This window comes from Myotis nattereri (assembly GCF_964212035.1).
Source record: "Myotis nattereri genome assembly, chromosome: 14".
NCBI classification, from domain to species: Eukaryota; Metazoa; Chordata; class Mammalia; order Chiroptera; family Vespertilionidae; genus Myotis; species Myotis nattereri.
This window is the reverse complement of record NC_138089.1, coordinates 53,297,251-53,319,576: the sequence shown is the minus strand read 5'-3', so window position 1 is coordinate 53,319,576 and position 22,326 is coordinate 53,297,251. Positions and strand designations below refer to the sequence as shown.

Sequence of the window (22,326 nt, the reverse complement as noted above, 5' to 3'; positions counted from 1 at the left end):
TAGTTCATACATTGATAATAAGTTATATGGAACATTTGTGGGAGATGCCTAGAGGTCTTATGCCGTTAATACAGAAGGTTTAGGTTTAACGCTAGCAGCAGAGAACATTGGAGTAGAGCCTCATTATAACACAGGCTATAATGTATCTTCTCTGCAGCCCTAAGGAATATGACTTTATCCTACAGGTAATGAGAACTCATATAGTTTAAAGAAGGTAGTCACCTGAATAAAAAAGGGACTTTGAACTCAAATCTCTACTTGTGTCATTTAACTTACTAGCTGTATACTCTTGGACCTGTCTGGTGTTTAACATTTCTGAACCTCAGTTTTTACATCAGTGAAATAGGGATAACTTGGAATGAGAATAACCTGGATTGTGAGTGACTTAATCATTCCGCAAACAGTTACTGAGTGCCTGTTACACATAATGCCCGGAGGAATTCTACAGAGAAGGGAATGAAGAAGGATGGGCCTACGAAGCTTAGAAAAAGCTGGATGCTGGGTCAGCCCGTCCAAAACTTAGCACATTTCTCTGCTCACACCTATTCTTATTCATGTGTTCTCTGACGTCATTAGTGGCACCTAAGACAGATCTCTGAAGCCTCTATTATACCTTTATATCCAACCAGTTATCAAATCCAGCCATTTTACTCCTTTTGGTGTAAAGTTTTATTATAATGAATTGCTTAAATATTAAGTGTTCATGGGTTGAATTTTGATATACACATACATCTGTCAAGATTGAGAACTTCTTATCTCAGAAAATTCTCTTATTACTCAAGTGATCCTCTTGTAATTCATTGCAACCACTTCATTTCAGATGAAGCAGTAACTTTTTTCATTCCTGTCATCAATGTATATTTATAAGTCAGGTATAGGAATATAAATTGAGAAAACAGTTGTGAGCACAAAGTCCTTACCTTCAAGGAAATTACAGTTGGATAAGAATACTAATCTATATTTATAAAAGCCTAAGCGACTGTCTGACTGTCTGACCGGTTAGCTATGACACACAGTGACCACCAGGAGGCAGACACTCAATGCAGGAGCTGCCGAGCTTTAGTGACTTGGTAGCTGCAGTTCTCAAGTGATGCACCCAGAACCAAAGAAGAGGAAGCCCGATTCCGGGATACATCACCTGAAAACTGCTCTCTCGCAATCCGGGACCCCTTGGGGGATGTCAGAGAGCCGGTTTCAGCCCAATCCCCACAGGCCAAGCTGAGGAACCCCACTGGGGCATGAATCTGTGCACCGGGCCTCTAGTGAATAAATAAGAACTTTATAACACAACTTGGGAAGTAAGAAAATAAAGTTTGAGTACAGGGTGCCATCCTGCCATCTTGATCTAATCCTTTTGGGGAAATGAAATCTAATCTGAGGTTGGTGATAAGTGTAATGAATCATGAAAGGAAGGGGAGATGCATATTCCAAGGATGTTCAGAACCAAGAAGCAAGAGAACAGGGAATACAGTATTGTATGACTAGAGAATAGAGAATAAGAATGACAAAAATGATACTAGGGTGTCAGGTAAAAGGCTGGAGAAAGACTTGAGTTTCCCATTGTAGGTCACTTAGGAGTAGCTTTAGCTTTCAGGCAAGGAATGATGAAAAATGATAATTCTTTGAACTCCTTCTAAACCTTAGCTAACATTCTTATTTTAGGAATTACTACCTAATTAATGGCACATAATTTTAGTGAATTATTGTTATTGTTGTCATCAGCATAATGCTACCGCTTATTGAATGTTTCTACATATTTTATCTTGGGACACTCTTCATGTTTTTATTTGTGGTAGTGGTCCCCAAAGATAAAGGTTTCCAAAGGTATGGCCATGTTCTAATCCTTGGAACCTGTGAATGGTACTTTATGTGACAAAGACATTGCAGACTTTTAACTTAACTGATTCAGTTAAAAATCATGAGATGATTCTGGATTATCTGAGCGGGCCCTAAATGGATTCACTAGTGTTCTTTCAAGTAATAGGCAGAGAAGATTATAAGCAGGCAGAAGAGGAGACACACAAAAGAGAAGGCAATGTGGTGATGAACTGGAGTGACCCTGCCACAGGGTAAGGGATGCCAGCAGCCACCAGAACTCAGAAGAGGCAAGGAATGAATTTTCCCCTAGAGCAGTGGTTCTCAACCTTCCTAATGCCATGACCCTTTAATACAGTTCCTCATGTTGTGGTGACCCCCAACCATAAAATTATTTTCGTTGCTACATAACTGTAATTTGCTGTTATGAATCGTAATGTAAATATCTGATATGCAGAATGTATTTAGGCGACCCCTGTGAAACACCCACATGTTGAGAACCGCTGCCCTAGGCGTCTATTGGGAACATGGCCCTGCTGACCCCTTAATTTTAGCCTAATGATCCTGGTCTCCCGAACTATAGAAAACATTTCTGTTTTAGCCACCAAGTTTGTGGTGATTTGTTACAGCAGCCTTTAGAAACAGCCAATGCATGTGTTAGAGCACATTGTGCACTTCCTATGTGCATGGACTCAGATGTCTTTTCCTTCACTGGAAGTGCTTGGACTACCACTCCACCTTTGAAATAAGCTCATCTGTGGTGACCAAGTCAAAAGCAACTTCTGCTGATGCCAGGGCAGGAGTTGAAGGCTCATCCTCTCCTTGGCTGGCTACTACAAGGCAGCCTCCCCACACCTTTCCTCACCTGTTGCCTCAGGCCTGCTTCCTTTTTCTCTTTGTTCAGCTATCTTCTGCCAGATGCCTAGGTCATTCTTTTCATCTACTGTTTGCTGAAACCCAAAGCTTTTTCACTAAAATTAACCAGTTCACCCTACTCAGATGGTACATGGGCCAATCCCTGGGAAAAGTACATAAGAGAGGATTACAGAGAAATGGAACCAGAGCCATCAGATTTAGTCAGTCCCTCTTCTTCTGGACTTAAAGCTATGAACTTATAATTTTCGTTATCATTTGAGCTGGATTGAGAGGAGTTTTCTGGAATTTGCCACCATAGGCCACCTATAGGTTTGCTCTATTCCCCCTGCTCCTGCAAAAAAAGGAGGAAATACAAACAGGAAATGGCTTTAATGTTGTACTTTTAACTATGAAAATTGAAGCCTTATTCTAAAAGCAATCTCATATTTTAATAAGATTTCTCTTCTCTCAATCCTCATACCAGTTATATTTTATACCCTCTCATGGTCTCTGACTTGCTTGCACTTCCACCCTGATATAAGAGGCTGTCTTGCAGTGTGGAGGGGAATGCCTTTTTTTGTCTCCACCCTCCCCCCCATTTTTATTTATTGATTTTTGAGAGAGAGAGAGCTGGGGGGAAGGGAGAGAGAAAAACACGATTTGTTGTTTCACTTATGTATGCATTTGTTGGTTGATTCTTGTATGTGTCCTGACCTGGATTGAACTCGCAACCTTGGTGTATCCGGACAATGCTCTAATCTACTGAGCTACTGGGCCAGGGCTTGTCTTTTCTTGTTCTGCCCATTTTTAACCTCTGCTTGATTATTTATGATCTGACTATCCACAGAGATAAGATAGGTAGACTTTGATATTGGAGGTTCACAGGCTGAAGTTGAATGTCTGTAATCCAGTATTTTACCACAATGCTTTGTACCTATCAGGTGAGTTTTGTCATATGTAGATAGCTTCACCCTCAGTAAGTTTTCTATTCTGCTTTTCTTCTCTGTGTATAATAGTTGGGAGTTGAGAAGAGCATTACCTCACCTCTTTGTGTTTTGTTTTGATGCTCTAGGTCAGGATGGCTAACTGGTTGGCTTCCCACATGGTGCCCTACGTCTACATCACACCTTAAAGAAGCTGAAGAGAAAATTTTAAAATGTAAGGCTTTCTCCTTATATGTTAACAGTTGTTTGCTAACATAGGTCCAATATTCACATTGTCCTGAAACTTAAGATTTTGTCGTGTGTTATTTATTTGGCAAAATAACTTTTTTTTTCTTTTTCATGTCATGAGCAAGTACCTAAATGTGGGGGGACAGGGGCTCCCAAACTTGTTGGTTTTGAGTGTCTGTTATATTCTTAAATTAGTAAGGATCCTAAGGAGCTTTGTTTATAGGTAATAGGTATCATTTACGATATTAGAAATTAAGACTGAATAATTTAAAAGTTATTAATAATTTATTTTAAAATAATAGTAATAAACTTATACAGGTTAAAAGAAGTAACATATTTCTAAAAATAACTACTTTTCAAATAGAAATGTATTAAGAAGTGTAGCGTTGTTTACATGCTTGCAAATCTCTTTACTGTCTGACTTAATATCAGGCATCTGGATTCTCATATTTGCTTCTGCATTTAGACTGTTGGTAATGACATCTTTTGTGATCTCTGGAAAACTCCACTATGTACCCTCAAAGAGTAAGAATGAAAAGGCAAATATAAAATACCAATATTAATATGAAAATAGAGTTGACCTCGTAGATCTCCTAAAAGAGACTTAGGGGTTCCCCAGAGGTCCCTAGACTATGTGTTGAGAATGGGCTGTAGCCAGTCCAGAGCAGATGTCTTGTAGAATGGAGCAAGTTCTGGACCAGAACAAGGTACCCTGGTCTAGGCCTAGATCTGCAATCAGGTCTTGGGCAAGTCACTTTTCTCAGCTTCCTGATGTTTACCCATAAAACAAGGGTAGGAGGATCCTTAAAATTCCTTTCAGTTCTAGTATTCTGGGACTCTTTAATTTTACATTTATAATGGTGTGGAAACCTTTTTGTTTGTTTCTTTCTTATGGACACTGTAATTCACCCAAACTTGTACTGTCTAGGTCAGCGGTTCTCAACCTGTGGGTCGCGACCCCTTTGGCGGTTGAACGACCCTTTCACAGGAGCCACCTAAGACCATTCTGCATATCAGATATTTACATTACGATTCATAACAGTAGCAACATTACAGTTATGAAGTAGCAACAAAAATAATTTTATGGTTGGGTCACAACATGAGGAACTGTATTTAAAGGGCCAGAAGGTTGAGAACCACTGGTCTAGGTGTTCCCAGGTATCTGTGGGTATACTTTTAAGCAATAGTGTTAATGGTATACCAGTAGTTCTGTTCTGCTGCTACAATTTAGAGGCGTGGATTAAGCGTTGCAGTTCACATATATGATTGTTGTGTATGTATGTGCAGATATTTGTTGTGTATGTCATGTATGTTTTTCATCCACTCTACCACAAATAAATTTTCTTGTTTGTGCATTTGAATGATTCAGGAGTAAGTGACCATAACTGAATATAGCCATAGGAAGGGACAGTTAGTCATCTTACATGGATTTTCAGCATGAAAGTAAATTTCTACTCTATATGCTTGGGTAATCTTCTTCTCTATAAAGCTGGGAAAGATGTCATTGTGGTTTACTAAAGAAATTCTTACAAACTGCTGAGCTCACATGTGGCGGGGCGGGGCTTCCCCTGTGCCTCCAGGTTACCTAGGTCCTCATCAACTCTATGGAGTTCAACCTTGACTGTGTTCATGGCACGTATTATATCCAAGGTGGAGTGGTTGGCACTTCAAGGTGGCTGATACCTTGCATCTGGTTGCGGTGCCTAAAAGGCCGACTCATGGGTCTGAGCATGATGAGAAATTTCTGAGGAAGATGTACCAGGTGCTGCTGAAGGTGGATGTGCCGGAGGGCAACCTGCAATGCCCAGAGTCTGCACATATGTTCCCATCGGCTTGGGATTCCCCAACATGCTGCTGACTGATGAGGAAAGCGAGACTTAACCATGCCAGGCGTCAGTTTTCATTCTGTAACTGTGTGTATCTTTGTTCATGTTTGTCCTGTTTGCTAATTATATACCGAACCCTTGACCCAGTGACACACTAAGCACAGTGAGTGTCCTTGAGCTTGGTATTGATTTTTCCTCATTAAAGGTTCAAAACACACAGAAATTCTTGTCAGGAGATAAGAAAGGGTACTAGATGCCCAGCTCATGCATTTAACAAACATACTGATTTCCTACTGCTAAGTTCTAGGGATGCAAATAGGAGTGAGAATTGGCCCCTGGTCCAATATCAGACATTAAAGCAAGTGACTAATGCAGGGAGTGAACTTGGCTCTCCATTGATTGTCCACTGCAAGTGAATATCACAAACAAATAAGGGGACATCTAAAGTGGGTAGCCATTCAGTTGATAATTTAATGTAAATGAATTTCAGATTAGTTTCATCTTTAGTCTTTTGGGGGGATATTTAAAATACTGTATTTAGTCTCACAGCATTGAAGGCAAGTAAGAATTTTTATCTATAAAATGATGATGATTTGCACTTTCTAGAGAGAATGTTGGACTTGAACTCACATTATTGTCACTTTATGCTGAGGAGTTCCTACCATAACATGTCACCTTTTTCCCTCTAAACTCTGAAATCACTTAAGATTTCATTTATGTGTTTAAATACAGATACTGTTAATCCTTCCCTAAATTTATTATTTACTTATTAGGGAAAAAGGTTTCTTTTGAGTCTGAACTTTAGTCTTCAATGCTTAATCTTCAAGTGTTAGAAAAATTCAAGGTGGCATTCTTTTGTTTGCAAAGATAGAGACCTCCAAATAATGGATTCAGTGAATATTGAGTTCCTCTCCATTTCTAAGGGTGTAGTACTCTCATTTGATGGATGTGGAAAGAAGTCTAAAGAACTACATGACTTGCCAAAAGACCCTGACCACACGAACTTGAGACTTGTCTGAGATGGATTGTCCCACTTAGATGTAAAATATGATCGTTAAGAATTACTTGCTTCAGTGAAATGAATACTTTTTTTTTTTTTTTTTTTAGGGATGATATAATAAAGGCTAAGATCATATGAAGGGCAACCAGATGATTTGTATATTATTAATTTCTGATTGCTCTGAGAATACTTCCCTTCTCAGAGGTAGTGAAGTTAAGCAGAATTTTTCTTTTATGTTTTTTTAGGTGTCCCCTGTATATATAAGAAAGAAGCTGTTCGTGTATCTAATGGAAATAAAATATGGACACTGAAGTTCTCTTACGATGTTCCAAATAAGACTCCACTTGTCCTTCTCCATGGTTTTGGAGGAGGTCTTGGACTCTGGGCACTGAACTATGAAGATCTTTGCACCGATAGACCTGTCTATGCTTTTGACCTATTGGGCTTTGGACGAAGTAGTAGACCCATGTTTGATAATGATGCAGAAGAAGTGGAGAATCAGTTTGTGGAATCCATTGAAGAGTGGAGATGTGCCCTAGGACTGGACAAAATGATCTTGCTTGGACACAACCTGGGAGGGTTCTTGGCTGCTGCTTACTCACTGAAGTACCCAAAAAGGTAAGTGATGATGACAGAAGAGAAGCACCTGTGCTAGTCTCTAGTTTCCATCTTTGGTGGTTGGTACCTGAGCCTTACAAGACAGATTCTCTTAAAGGACCCTAAACACATCACAACTAATGGCCAATTTAGTAGCTGAAGTAATGATGTCACATTTTCCTATTACACATGCTACATACACATTTATAGAAGCTTAAGAAGGGACTTTCTATTTGTTAAACTTAGAATATATACAGTTGAAGCCACAAATAAAAGTTGTTGTGGTATTGCTTTCTATTGTTATCATTAGACTTTTGGATCCAGCAGGTTTTTCCAGGTTGTAATAAGCTGTAATAGGAAATCAAAAGGTTAGAAATTAGAAAACCTAGTGCTATGTTTTGACTTAGAGCAAAATCACTTAACCTCTACGCTTTAGTTTCCTCTAAACTACAGAAAATATACCTACATAGTCTATTTTACAGGGTTTTTAAATTATACTGTGCCCTAACATTTGTTGTTATAGAATTATTTTCCTAGTCATTGAATTAATAAGTGTTTGCCTCAGAATCTTTGTAGCATCTCCTCCTTTCTCTACCTGATTTTCTTGTGTTATTTCCTATTATTTATGTTACCTCTCTGAGGGGAGGTCACATTAGAGTGCGAAAAAAAATGGAAGAAAAGCTCATTTTTGTTTTGTTCATCTTTCAGAAAGAAACAAATAATAATCAGCATTTTTGGTTGCCAGTGTATTTTTCTATTGGAATAATTTTTAAATCCAAAATTGCAACCAACTGTGACATTGAGGTCTGTGAATGAGACATTGGGTGATTGTCATTTTCAGAGTGCATTTATGAGGCTGCCCATTGCATAACTCCACGTACACGTGGAGCAGCAGCCTGGTGTACCTGAGGTTTTCTTCCTCTGGAACAGCCAAATTTTCTCTACAGATTCTTTTTATTTTATTTTATTGATTTTTTTACAGAGAGGAAGGGAGAGGGATAAGAGTTAGAAACATCAATGAGAGAGAAACATCGATCAGCTACCTCCTGCACACTCCCTACTGGGTATGTGCCCGCAACCAAGGTACATGCCCTTGACCGGATTCGAACCTGGGGCCCTTGAGTCCGCAAGCCGACGCTCTATCCACTGAGCCAAACCAGTTAGGGCTACAGATTCTTTATTTAAACTTCATTTACACTTGACTTTTGTGGAGAGTTTATAGTCCTGTGTGCTAGACAGTAATAATTTTTTTCAACTGGCAGATTAGTTCTTTTAAAAAAAAATGAAATTTTCTTCACCTCATTCGCTGTTTGGGATTACTGCCTTTAATTGTGTCCTACTCTTGGTGACAAATGTTTGTCACTGAGAGAAGGAAGTGGAGACTTTTCTGGTATAAAGACAACAGGGTATTTGTGGAGATTGGACTTCCTTTGTTTCGTAACATGTTTATGAGGTCACTCTTGTGGTATTTATCCCTTGGAGATGTGACATGGGTCTCTTGGGCCAGACTGGTTATGAGTCTTAGAATCCTGGCCCTTCATAGCTATCTGCTATTTAAGTTAGGGAGATTTTCATTTGCAGTTGTGAAATGTTTAAAGAAATAAGGTGTTTCACATTGATTCAGAAGGGAATGATCACTTTAAAATTACCTTTAAAAGAGGATAGCAACATATTTTGAATGACATGGTTGACAGAACAGGTATCTAAAACAAAGCCAGTGATTCCAGTCTTGTACTGACTACATTTATAGAAATTGATTTTTGAATGTTTGTGCCTAATACTAGAAATAAAACTAAAGTATTAAAACTAAAGTGTCAGGACCAAGAACCACCAAATATTAGCAATAGATGAATATGAGAATGCTTGAAATAATTAGCATGTTTAAATTGGCTGATTGCTAACAAATATTGAGTGGAACTCTATAGAATGTGTTGAATAGTCAATCTTGAATTCTTAACTGCATAACTTAAATTATTCAATACATTAATTTCAAAATAATGAGATTCTCTGGATTTTCAAATATCCCAAATCATTAATGAAATTCAGTTGAAACCCTTTGCTGGGCACATAGTGGGTGTCCAGTTTTAACCGTTTGCGGTCGTATTAAATTTGGACATGGGTGTCGTACTGGTCGGAATTAATTTTCATTGAAAGAGCAGTGATACATAGCATGCAAGATTATGAAGGATAAACAAGATTTATTAATTCTTTTTTAGAACTACGTCACTAGTAGAATCACTACAAACGTTATCACTTTCTACGTCAGAGTCAGCATTCAAGGTGCCAAAATAAAACTCTTCATCGTTACTTTCAGATTCGCAGTACACTTCTTTCGGTAACTTTCTTTTTGCCATTTTGGAGTATTATTTTGAAATATCTTAACAAGCGAGAATGCCTAATTACAGTTAAACGTAATTTGTAAAGCTTTATTTGAAATTCTGCAAAGTATCTCCGAAGCTTGTCGATTTCTTCACTCTCAAAAGGCGACTGACTCGCCACGGTGTTTTGCATGGCGAGTGTGGAACAACCGCGTTTGTTTATATTGAGTTTCAATATCTCCGATTTGTCGGGGCAGTGTTTTGGTTCGTGACAAGGCCGCTTAGACACTTAAGAGCTTTCAGAGAAATTATGAACTGATACATGAATGAATAGAGTTAAGATTCGTACGGTTCCTTGCTGTGGTGGCTGAGAGCAGACATATGACCGGAACGATAAAAAAGCTTTGGTGGCTGAGAGTAGACAAACGACCGCAAAGGGTTAAATGAATGAAAAAAGGAGGCCACTAGACTGATGTGGCTCTAATGCCATGGCCTGTGTAAGCAAACCAGAATCTAAGCCTGTAAATGTCTCAAGGTTATGAAATAAAAAACTAAGGACATCGAATCACAAATAGCCAGTCTTTCCTCTTGCTCAGTGGAGCATTCCTAACTACTACTGGTTTGGCACTGCCTGACTCAAATCAGTTTTTGCTCAAATAAACTCTTAAAATTTTTAATATGCTTCATTTTATCTTTTACCAGTATCAACTAAGCAAGTATGGAACTAGCTACTCCAGATGTCTCTTACCCAACTTTCAGGTATTTCTTATAAACTAAAGAAAAGGACTCTAAGAAACTAACTTAGTGTTTAGCAAAGAAATCCATTCCAAGTTACAACAGAGTAGGTTACAACTGGTCTTTACTTCTTCACTAAGGTTTTCAGATCATCTGACCTTTTGACCTTGCCTGGCTCTGTCTTCCGACTCTGCAGAGGTGGACTGAACATTTCTTCTCAGCCTTTCTTGAGAAGAAAGGTTGTTCTGCTTGATCTGAAGTTGGAGGTATTTAGTTTGTTGTGCTCTGGACCTGTCCCATTCTCCCTTCAGTGGCTTGGAGGCAATGGGAAATACCTGCCCCTAACTCGATCTGAGAATTGCTCATTTGTGCACTGACTAGAGTTCTTTCTGGTCCTTTTTTCCCTTTCCTTGTTGCGTAAGTAGGTCCTGCAGACTCCCTTGTGCATTTTGGTTCTTGGTCTGAATATTCTTCTTGTTATATCTGGTTGGTGGCAGAACTTAAAATTCATGAAAGTCAGGTTATATACCTTTGTTAGCACTGAGACTCAGCTGTCCCAAGGGGTTAGAGCTTGTGTGTTGTCCACCACTTTGCCCTTTATACTGCAATCTTCCAACTCAGGACCTACTCTAATGCTAACCTGGAGAAGAGTGCCTCTTTATGTTTTGAAACTGATGGGCTATTGTCCTCTTGTTCCTGCTCTGCTGGTTCTTTGTTTTTCGTGTAGTTCAAATAAGTCTCTGATTCTTTGACAAAGATGTCTGATAGGATGACTCACATGTGGTGTCTGGGTGGACCCATTCCTTAATCCTAGATGTGAACTAACAATCCCATCATGCTATCAGCTACAGAATATGAGAGGTTAGGATCTGGTTTACTATACTAATTTAGATATACTACATTAAAACCAAATAACTACTATCAAATGAGATGATCTCTTCATTAGAAAAGGAGGCGAGAAGATAGCCTAGGAACTTGGTCTACTGCAGGGCTATAATAACCTGTGAGACAAAACCTGTCTGTGGTCAGGCTTTCCTGGAGGATGAAAGTTACATTACTCACTGCTCAGGTGGTTCTTGCCACTGTCTTCCCAGCTCCCTAGATTGAATTCTTCTCCAGTAGTCTTCCTATTTTTGCTACTGTAACTATCTAACATTTACTTTATATTTATTATCTGATAACTTTGCACAATCTATCTCATTTAAAGCCTTACAATAAAAAATAAGGAACAATTATTTTCTGAGGTAGTGGAAGTAGATGATATATAAAACTCCAGTTTAGACATTGTTGCAGAACTTAAAAAAATGGTTTTCAAACTTTTTTGAATATAACCCTCAGTATGAATTATATGTGTATGTGTGTGTGTCTGAAACAGTTTTGTGGAATGATACGCTTACATATTTTTCTACTCCACATAATATAATTTTATTAAAAAACAATCAGAGCAGACTGGCTCTGACTCTCTAAATGGATTTTACTACCCACTAGTGAGTAATGACCTGCAAGATTAATATAAGAACTTATTTGATGTTCTCACGTCATCTGGGGAACCAGGAAAATCCAGACTGGATAGCTCCTCTGCTTGTTACTTGATTATACTTTACAAAATTTGTATATCCTTATAGACAAGGACTGAAAGGAAATGTGGACAACACTACTCCAAATGTTTACTGATTTCTATTATGTGCTAAACACTATAAAAGCAAGGCTGATGACACAGGATCAGTTATTGGAGCAATTTATTCTCATTTAAAAAGGGGGGGGGCATGTACTCTAGTATGTACACTTTGCATAATTTGTTGCTGGCATTCTTACCTGGGGATGCTGTTTTGCAAATCCGTAGTAAACAGGCAAGCCAAAATTAAGGCAGAACCAAAAGAATCACTTAACTCGAATTTCCCTCCCTCGAATTTTCCTTTGTCCTCCTCCTTCTTGGGTTAGCAGGTCTGTGAGTGTCTAGAGCAGACTGTGCAAGATCCTACAACAAATTTTAACAAAAGTTTAGTCATCTTTTAGGGTGATTTTTTTCTCTAAGAGGTAAGTCAATAGTGAATAATACCATTTTTTCCTCTCCATTGATTTTTAGAGAGAGTAGAAGGGAAGAGAAGAGAGAGAGCGAGAGAAACATCGATTGGTTGCCTCTTGGGGATCGAGCCTGCAACTGAGGTATGTGCCTTGACCGGAATCGAACCTGTGACCTTTCAATCTGAGGGCCAACACTCTAACCACTGAGCAAAACTGGCTAGGGCAATAATACTATGTTTTAACATGAATCTTTGTCACTTTCAACTAGGTGGCTATTTCATAAGTTCTACTCATACTTCTGACCTATCCCCCTTCCTCAAATCTCAATGTGGGCTGTGTGAGAGGAATTTAGGAGGAAGTCAAAATGTCAGAGATAGTCTCTGCCATTAAAACAAAACAAACTCGCCGAAACCAGTTTGGCTCAGTGGATAGAGCGTCGGCCTGCGGACTGAGGGGTCCCAGGTTCGATTCTGGTCAAGGGCATGTACCTGGGCTGTGGGCATATCCCCAGTGGGAGATGTGCAGGAGGCGGCTGGTCGATGTTTCTCTCCCATCGATGTTTCTAACTATCTCTCTCCCTTCCTCTCTAAAAAATCAATAAAATATATTTAAAAAAAAAAAAAAAAAAAACGAACTCATTCCCATCCCCCTTCCTTACACTATTATAAAATAATAATCTCATAGAACTTTTATGAGTGAAGGCACTCAAAGTCTATAGAAATCTCTTGCATCATACATTTCCACACGGATTCATAGTTATGTTCTACAAATCTTGGCGTTATGAAATCTAGAGTATAGTATTAGGACCAGCCTGGAGTTGATAAAAGTGAAGGGCTTTGCCTTTACTAATATCTTTCTTGTCCTAAGGAGAGAGCCTTCTGCCCAGAGGCTTGTTGGCATCTGTTAGTGTTCTGGAGTCAGGAAATGTGCGTTTTAATCCTTGTTCTACATTCACTAGCTTTATGTCCTGGAGCAGGTCACACAGTGCATCTCAGCTTCCTTCTCAAATCTGTGAGACAGAAGATTGGGCTGACTTCTCCAAGGGCCCTTGGAACTCTGGGTCTGTGCGCTGAAACTTTCTGTTGGAGAAAATGCAGTCCGAACAAAGGACTCGTGTGCTGGCAAAAGAGAAGAACATTTAATATCAGGAATAATAGCCATCTTTACCCCGTGTGCTGGTTTCTTTACTTTTCTGTTTCATTTATGACTTAGGAAAGGGACTTTAGAATCATTGCCAATTCATCCCTGGGAGATTTTTGCTGGCATTTGTTGGCTGTTTTGTTTACAGTTGAATATCTTCTGTGTTGGGAGGACCGTTATGGTCTGCTTAGATCTGCGTGATTTACTATATAATATGATGCAGCCACTGGAAGAAAGTACTGCTGAGAGTTCTGGCTTTCTCTCATCAGGAAGCAGTTTCAAAAGATGGAAAAATAAAACTATTAGTGATATGAAACAATTTTATATGAGTTTGGACTGAAAAATTTATCTTTTGGCAGTAAGTAAGAAAATTAGGAAAGGATAGAATCGAGGCCAGTTTAGCATGATGTCATGGGTAAGGTAGGTGTTCTCCTGTTCACCAAAATAGCATCCAAAACTAGGAGGTACCTTTTCAGCCCATTTTGTTACATTATCCTTATGTTTGTGAAAAGTCAATTTAAAGTTATTTTGAACCGACTTAAACTCCTAAGCTATTTTATGAGTGTAATATTAATCTTCAATCATTTCTGCAGTGTCAACCTTGAGATAGATTGAACCACTGGATTTTTCTGAGTGGTCATCTGTCAGAGTGTAGCTTAAACAACAAATACCATTTCTCAAGAATAGTCACACAATATCATATACCCTTAGATAATACCTCTCATCCTATCAAATCTTAAAAGTTTATATGTAATAAGAACATGATACAATGTAACCCATTCAGCCATTGGTCTTGTCTGTAATATGAAGGTTGTTGAAGGTGGTTCTTTGTCTTTACTTCATAAATTGTGTTAATTCTTGACATTCTAGGGTGACTTTGCCAAATGAACTTATATCTGTTCTTTTCCCAACAGGGTAAATCATCTCATTTTAGTGGAGCCTTGGGGTTTCCCTGAGCGACCGGACCTTGCTGATCAAGACAGACCAATTCCAGTATGGATCAGAGCCCTGGGAGCAGTATTGACTCCCTTTAACCCTTTAGCTGGCCTCAGGATTGCAGGACCCTTTGGTGAGTGCTTAGATCTGTACCCTAGGAAAGCAGAATGTTTATAGAAGAGCAGTAAAGAAGTATTTATTGATTACCATTGTTAGTCAACATCTTAAAAACAAAGAGAAAAACAACCTTTTTTTCCTCTAGAAAGTATCAGTCCATGCATAAAGATGAATGAAACCAGATTCTTCTCCTCTGTGAGGAGTCTTTATAGTGTCAACGCTATAGGTGATTAGCAAAGCCAAGAACATGGAAAATGCTGAGGGTGAGGTCAGTAAGCCCAGGGACTGGGGGTGGAGCGGAAGTGCTATGTGGATCTGTTGGTGGGCATTAGATTAGAGAGCACTTGTCAGGCTGATGATATTCAGCTGTAGAGATCATATCCAGCTGCAGAGACCATGTCCAGCTGCAGGGAAGATATCCAGCTCCAGAGATCACATCCAGTTACAGAGATCATGTCCAGCTGCAGAGATCATGTCTAGCAGTAGAGATCATGTCCAGCTGCAGAGATCATGTCCAGCTGTAGAGATCATGTCCAGCTGCAGAGATCATGTCCAGCTGTAGAGATCATGTCTAGCAGTAGAGATGTCCAGCTGTAGAGATCATGTCCAGCTGCAGAGATCATGTCCAGCTGCAGAGATCATGTCCAGCTACAGAGATCATGTCCAGCTGTAGAGATCATGTCTAGCAGTAGAGATCATGTCCAGCTGCAGAGATCATGTCCAGCTGCAGAGATCATGTCCAGCTGCAGAGATCATGTCCAGCTACAGAGATCATGTCTAGCAGTAGAGATCATGTCCAGCTGTAGAGATCATGTCTAGCAGTAGAGATCATGTCCAGCTGCAGAGATCATGTCCAGCTGTAGGTTTCGAAGCCTGACTTGATCTACCATGGAGATGACACAGATTCTTTTCTCGTCTGGTAATGTCAGAGGGTTAAAATAAAGAAGTTCTTTTCTGCAAAGATTTTGGGAACTCTTGTTTTGTGTTTCCAGTCATATTTTGAGGTACCAGTGCTTAGTCTTTGATTTAAATTTATTTGACTCTCTGCTCCTCTGTTTTAGTCTCAAAGCCAAGGGAGTTTCCTTCCTTTTTGTCACAGATGGTGATGGTCTGGACCTCCTCTGAACTACCTAAGAGTCTGTGTAGTAAATGGTTTGGACTTGATCAGAGTCACACAAGTAGCAGTTATGGGAAAAATAAAGTATGAAAAGAAATTAGGAGACAGTGGTGGAGGACGGATGCCTCCTATTTATGCTTGCACGTGAAGGTGGTGGTGGTGATGGGGAGTAATGTAGACTATTAACCACCATACAAATTCTTGATGGAGCTGCATAGTTCGTTCAGAAATAGGAAGGAATGTCACTAAAGAACTAAGACCTTGTTAGAATAATAGGCAGTGATAGCAGAAAGGGAAACTGGTTAGTCCCTGGGGCCCAGAAATATGATGGCTCCTGCTCTTTATCGTCTTTCCCTTGGGGGCCTTGTCCCTGCTCTCCCCTCAGGGCCATAGGACCACTGTGGATGCCTTAGCAGGTAGTATTGCTAGTGTCCCAAGCAGAAACCCTGAATTTATTTTTTCACAGAAATATATATATCTTGGAAAAATGTAAATTAATTAATTTTATGTATGAGTTGCTCTATTCATCTGCCATGTTTAGTAGAATTCATTTTCCTACAAAAACAAGTATTAGAAAATGATCATATGTTTTTGAAGAACATCGTAAGTCACTATGGGACACTTTAATTCTTACTTTAAGCTCTCCTTAGGGAACTTGAGGAAAGCAGCTTCTAGGATATGTGTTTCTTTCCACCTAAAATATACACTTGAATACATATGTTGTAAGCATATAAGCAAACACTGAAACTTTCTGTATTAATCTGTAAGTCAATTATAATTTAAAACACTGATAATTTAAAACATTCATTTTCTATTAAATAGGTTTAAGTCTAGTACAGCGTTTAAGGCCTGATTTCAAACGGAAGTACTCTTCAATGTTTGAAGATGAGACTGTGACAGAATACATCTACCACTGTAATGTCCAGACTCCAAGGTAAGGCTTATCATTCTAAATGTACTGTGTTCATAGTTTAGACTTTCTCTTTTGAAAATATGTGAATAGTCTAGGACCGTGGTCGGCAAACCGCGGCTCGCGAGCCACATGTGGCTCTTTGGCCCCTTGCGTGTGGCTCTTCCACAAAATACCACGTGGGGGCGCGCACATACAGGTGCGATTGAAACTTCGCGGCCCATGCGCAGAAGTTGGTATTTTGTGGAAGAGCCAGTATTTTGTGGAAGAGCCACACTCAAGGGGCCAAAGAGCCGCCTGTGGCTCACGAGCCGCGGTTTGCCAAGCCGCAGTTTGCCGACCACTGGTCTAGGAGATGTTATCAGTAGTTAAATGACCAATTCTTAAATTACTCATCTATTCTTGGAGCACTTTTTGTGTAAAACACTGTACTGGATTCTGATAGGAATCTAAAAAGCAATACCTAGTTTCTTCCCCTAAAATGCTATGGATCACTTGAGGAAGTCTTGGTCTCAGGCATCTTTAAGAGTTCGGCAGAGTTGAGAGATACAAAGACTTCATATAAAACAGCATTCCCAAACTGAATAGAAATGTTCTCCCAAAAAATGGAGTGCTGGATTAAACAAATCTAAATGGTTTTCTCTATCATGGATCTTCTTGGGACCTTTTACTCTGCTAAGAGTAATAAATCTCCCAAGTGCAGGGGAGATGCTATGCAGCATTTTTCAAGTTCATTTGATGATTGCACCTCTCGTTACTAAGCAGCTCTTAATGTTTGCAGTGGGCATGGAGTAAGTAAAGGGTGGGGGTAGGAGAAGAGAGATCCTGCATGTATTTTGACAGTAATTATAAGGAGAGAGAGAGAGAGAGAGAGAGAGAGAGAGAAAGAGAATATGAATCCAGAGGGAGTAAGAAGGCCAAACACAGAGGTTTCTTATTTAAAAAAAAAAAAAGACTTAAAAAAAACATGGATAGTGTGTGCAAGGAACCAGTGGAGAAAACAGAGCTCGAAGATGGTGGGGAGCTAGGAGGAGCCCGAAAGACAAGACCCTAGAGTTGGTAGGTTGAGGATCAAGAAGGGAGTAGGAAGGTGAGCGTTCCGGTTCTCATGCTTCTGTGTGTACCAGATTATTGGAGCTTGTCAAAATGTGATTCCCAGAGTCAGGCTTAGCAGTTCTGGGCTGCGTCTTTAACAGATGCTTCTAACGCAGTCAGGCCATGGCCCACGCTTTAAAACATAGAAGTGGTATCGCATCTTATCTAAGATGGAGACTTGAGTGAGAGGCTGACAGGCTAGATGCAGAGATAGTCTCCCTCACTTTTCTCCTCCCCAGCTTTTGACAGCGAATATGTATACCTACTTCATTAAAGATTGAGGCCATGGAAGGTATTGAGGTGTGGCTGTGGCCTCCGTCTTTAACAAAGTAGGTTAGAAGGAGGCTGCAGAGGTTTGGGGTCCTCAAGAGATTGTTTTGTGACTCAGGCAATCGGATCTGGTGAATTAGGTCTCCACACTTTATTGACTTGGTCCTACAGTTTTGAGTGGTCTATCCCAGATACATCATGTGTTTTCCTGCACGGTCTTAGTGTTTTATTCTTCACTTACATTTCATGATTACTTGTGCCTGTGTAGCCTTTCTTACGGTGGAACTTAAAGTCTTCATAAAAGGCAATCAGAATTATGCCCAGTACTGTAAGGGAAGCAGAAATGACAGCAAAATGGGTCTATCCTGGGAGTTCGCAAAGTGCTGTATTGGTCACTCAGATAGCCATGGTTACAAGAGAAGAAGCAGGAAAGACTCAAGAGAACAGTTCATTATATTCACAGGTCCCAAGGGATCACAGAAAGGTCAGGTTTTGGACAGGAGACAGAAGACAGGAGCAAAGGGAGAGTCTAGGTCAGAGCCTTTATGGGGTCTTCCGAAAAGGCACACAGCAGGCAGGATAGCATTTGGGACTGGCCAGTGGAGTAATTTTGGTAGGCTCGAAGAATGGGCATAGTCTCTGGTTGCCTGGCACCTGGTCCTGGGATGATTAAGGCAGAGAAACATTGCCTCCTAGAATGTCTGGGCCAACAGAAGAGGCAGGATTCTGCACTAGTCCATTTGCATATCAAAGGCATGTTCCCTGTGGAGTCCTTTGTCACCTCTAAGAAATGGCTAGTTCCTGGAGTCACATTCTCTCAGCCAAAAAGGTTTTAAGATGTCACATGTCATAATATGCAGAAAGTTAAAAATATAAACAATACACAGAACATGCTTAATTTTAATTTCTTCTTAGTATAGGCTTTGCCATTGCCTGAAAAGCTAGTGCTATGAACCTGTGGAAAAGCTGTCTTCTACATTTGAAATAAGTTAGAGTGAAAAAGATACATTTTAATTATCCCCATAGGAAATGTAATCATTTAATGACATGGAGTTAGGGCTGCAAGTTTTGATTTGGCTTTATTTAATTAACTAGAGTTTGGACATCCATGTTTATCTAACAAAGCACGTATCTTCTGCAGGTGTGTACAGAGGTATAAATCTTCTGTGGGGTTGTTCCTTACAGTTTCTACTAAATTGATTTCTGTTTAAGCTGAGGTTTTTCTTAAGTGGGAAGAAGTTTAATGTGAGTCTGTTTTGATACATGCTCCTCCTCCTCAGAAAGTCATCCATGCGATTTTCTTCTTTTTCTTAAAGTGGTGAGACAGCATTCAGAAATATGACTATTCCTTATGGATGGGCAAAAAGGCCAATGCTCCAGCGAATCGGCAAAATGGACCCTGACATTCCAGTCTCGGTGATCTACGGTGCGCGGTCCTGCATCGACGGCAATTCTGGCACCAGCATCCAGTCCTTACGACCACATTCATACGTGAAGACAATAGTAAGTGGGTGGGTTTTGGGGTTTTCAGTCGTAGGTGAGATCTGTCCTAATCTTTGCCTTCAGTTAGATTTCAGGCCACCTGAGCTGTGCACTGCAGCCTCGGTCTGAGATCTGGGATCACTTGTGATGGGGTAGGATTGGACCCACACTAGTCTTCATGTCTGGGCGGTGATTTGCCTTTCTTAAGGGCCTTGCCCGTCCTTAGAGCTGCAGTGTTTGTGAAGTGGGAGAAAGTGGAAGTGGGGTAGGTCAGTAGCACCTTGGCCAATTCCCACTCACAAAGCAGCACATTCTCACTTTGTTCAGTTTATCTGCTGGCCCTGTCTTAGTGGTCAATTTGGAATTGTTTGTTTGTTTATTTTTTTGCATGTTAAAATTTTAATGAAGCTCAATAGATTTTTTTCTCTTTATTCTATCAGATTCTTTATTTGACAGAAATATCCACAGTGAGGCAAAAGTAGGTTTACAGTTGTGAGTACATGAAACAGAGTTGATTCTTGTATTGTTATTTACTATTAATTGTTATTATTTTCCATATGAATAACTAACTGTAAACCTACTTTTCCCCCATCCTATATAGTAGCTAGTTGCCACAGAACAGTGTTGTCTATTTTTCTTTTTCATAAAAAGCAAGTTGTTCACTTTATTACAGTTTAGTGCTTTCATAAAATAAATATCATAGACTCTCAAACAGACAGTGAGGGACAGCATGCTGTGCAGAGCATGTACCAGAGTTCATGGGGCCTCCCACTGCGCTCAGGCGGAGCTGTCGGGTGGCCTCACACACACGATGCGACCAGCAGCCCCTGGGAGCTGGGGAGACCAGGGCGGGGGGAGGGTGGGACAGGGGGTCCCTACATCCCTTCGGGGTTCATACCATTTCCCCTATCCCCTCTCCACCTACAACTATGGGACAGTCACACTCATCTGACGTCGTCGTCATGTGATGTGAAGAGAAACCAGAGTATTACTCTTCTTTTTTAATTGATTTCAGAGAGGGAGAGGGAGAGGGAGAGAGAGAGAGAAACATCAATGATGAGAGAGAATCACTGATCAGCTGCCTCCTACACGCCCCACATGGGGGATCAAGCCCTATGTCTTATTTACATATAGCTGTTCTCACTTTCATTGATAAGTGTCTTTGCTTATGTCATTGCTTTAGTAAATCCGTTTCTTCACTGACCACCTGCTTTTTCTTTCCCAGGCCATCCTTGGGGCAGGGCATTATGTGTATGCAGATCAACCTGACGATTTCAACCACAAGGTGAAGGAGATCTGTGACACTGTGGACTGAGCACCTGGGTGGTGGGGGAAGCCTGCTGACTGATACAGCTCCTCAGCCACAGTCAGTCCACAGTGAAGAGTAAGGAACACAACAGAACTAGGCAGTCTTCTTGACTGCACTTTGCACCTGTTTTCTCTGTGAATGAAGCTGCTTGCACACTTAAACCAGTTAGTGCCTTCTAGAAGAATGCCTTTCTTTCTCCCTCACAAAGCTAAAATATACAAGAGCCTCCGAATCTAATAGCTTTAATAAAAGGTTGGTTGTCACTCTGCTGTACTGAGAAATGGTAATTTTTTCAACTGAAATTTTTTTCATTTCTGTCTAACTTTGCTATGTCAGGCACTTTTTATATTTCAGTCTACATTGCCTATTTTAAGAAGTGATTTCTGTATCTATGTTTTATATACTGTAAAGGTGCACTTTATTTTCTTTGCTTGTATTTGCCATGTCTAATAACTGATATATAATGCATCAAAATTCAATGTGTTTTTATGTAAAAATGTGTCACCTTCTTAGAATACTTCACTTTTGAAATGGAGTGATGAGATAGCATTTTGGGTAAAAAGATAGGAATTGATCACTAGCATTAATTTTTCTGATTTTCCTCTGTACTCTAAGGCTGCAAAGCCATGGTCAGCATTTTAAATGTGATCCATCCTGACATATCTACAACAGTGTAACTCCTGGGGATCTCCTATGTGTGATTCAATTCTCCACTTCCAGCAAAACTCAGCAGTAATACTTAGGTGATCCAAGTACTGAAAAGCCTTAACAAAGTCTGTCCTTCTTCCTCACATTAATATTGGTCTTTTCTGTGAGCCAGGATGCAGCAAAGGGAACAGATTTCCTCACTGAGGGATAGTAGGACTGTTACCTTCCAGTAAGCCAAATCGTATATTTTCATTAACATCTAATCTTGTAGATTGGTGCTAAAACTGGATTATATTTTTACCACTAAGTATAAAAATAGATAGTGCTGTTACATCTCATGGCACCAGGGATGAGCTAGCACTTGGGTTTGTTTGGTGTGTTTTTGTTTTTGTTTTAAAGTTTTGTGTTAATTTACATGCTTGAATTTATACTAAAATTCTGTAAGGTTGATTGAACTATTTAACAACTGCCATCAAATGTAGTACTTTTTTGCTGTTTTAAAATGAGGAAAACCTCTGAGACTGTGAAAAAGCTCCATGTGGTAACTGGCTGCTGAGAAGACCCTTTGAAGAAGAAAACAGCAGGACTGGCATGGACACGGCATTTCTGACTCAGGTTTTGCTAATGTTCTTGTCTAGCAGAAAGGTGGTTATGGAAATAAAAACAGTAACCTAGAGCAAATAATGGTTTCATGTCTTTGTTGCATTTTTTAAATGGTTAATTAGGAAATTTATGGTTGTTAGAAGTAAGGTTTTATCACTTGTTGATTAACTGCCAAAAAGACTGAATATTCTGTTTTCAACATTATTTTCCCTACAAAAGAATAGGCAACATATACAGATTACACTGAAGCAAAACAGATAGGTTCCCAATGAATTTGTCTCATTTGTCAGATTAAGTAGGTTAGTGCCAAAGGTGAGAGCCAAGACATGTCCGATTTCTCTACCATTAGAACCAAC

At 39.8% G+C, this 22,326-nt stretch overlaps 1 protein-coding gene across 1 annotated transcript in view; it reads left to right on the top strand.

Moving 5' to 3' along the window:
• Nucleotides 1-22,045, top strand: part of ABHD5 (abhydrolase domain containing 5, lysophosphatidic acid acyltransferase) — a 29,889-nt gene extending 7,844 nt beyond the window's left edge. Inside the window, exons 2-7 of the mRNA XM_081106408.1 lie at nucleotides 3,743-3,828; nucleotides 6,914-7,286; nucleotides 14,398-14,552; nucleotides 16,476-16,587; nucleotides 19,245-19,431; nucleotides 20,636-22,045. Coding sequence (XP_080962534.1) covers nucleotides 3,743-3,828; nucleotides 6,914-7,286; nucleotides 14,398-14,552; nucleotides 16,476-16,587; nucleotides 19,245-19,431; nucleotides 20,636-20,725 — 1,003 coding nt within the window. The 3' untranslated portion in view covers nucleotides 20,726-22,045. The remainder of the gene's footprint in view (nucleotides 1-3,742; nucleotides 3,829-6,913; nucleotides 7,287-14,397; nucleotides 14,553-16,475; nucleotides 16,588-19,244; nucleotides 19,432-20,635) is intronic.
• Nucleotides 22,046-22,326: the final 281 nt, after the last annotated feature.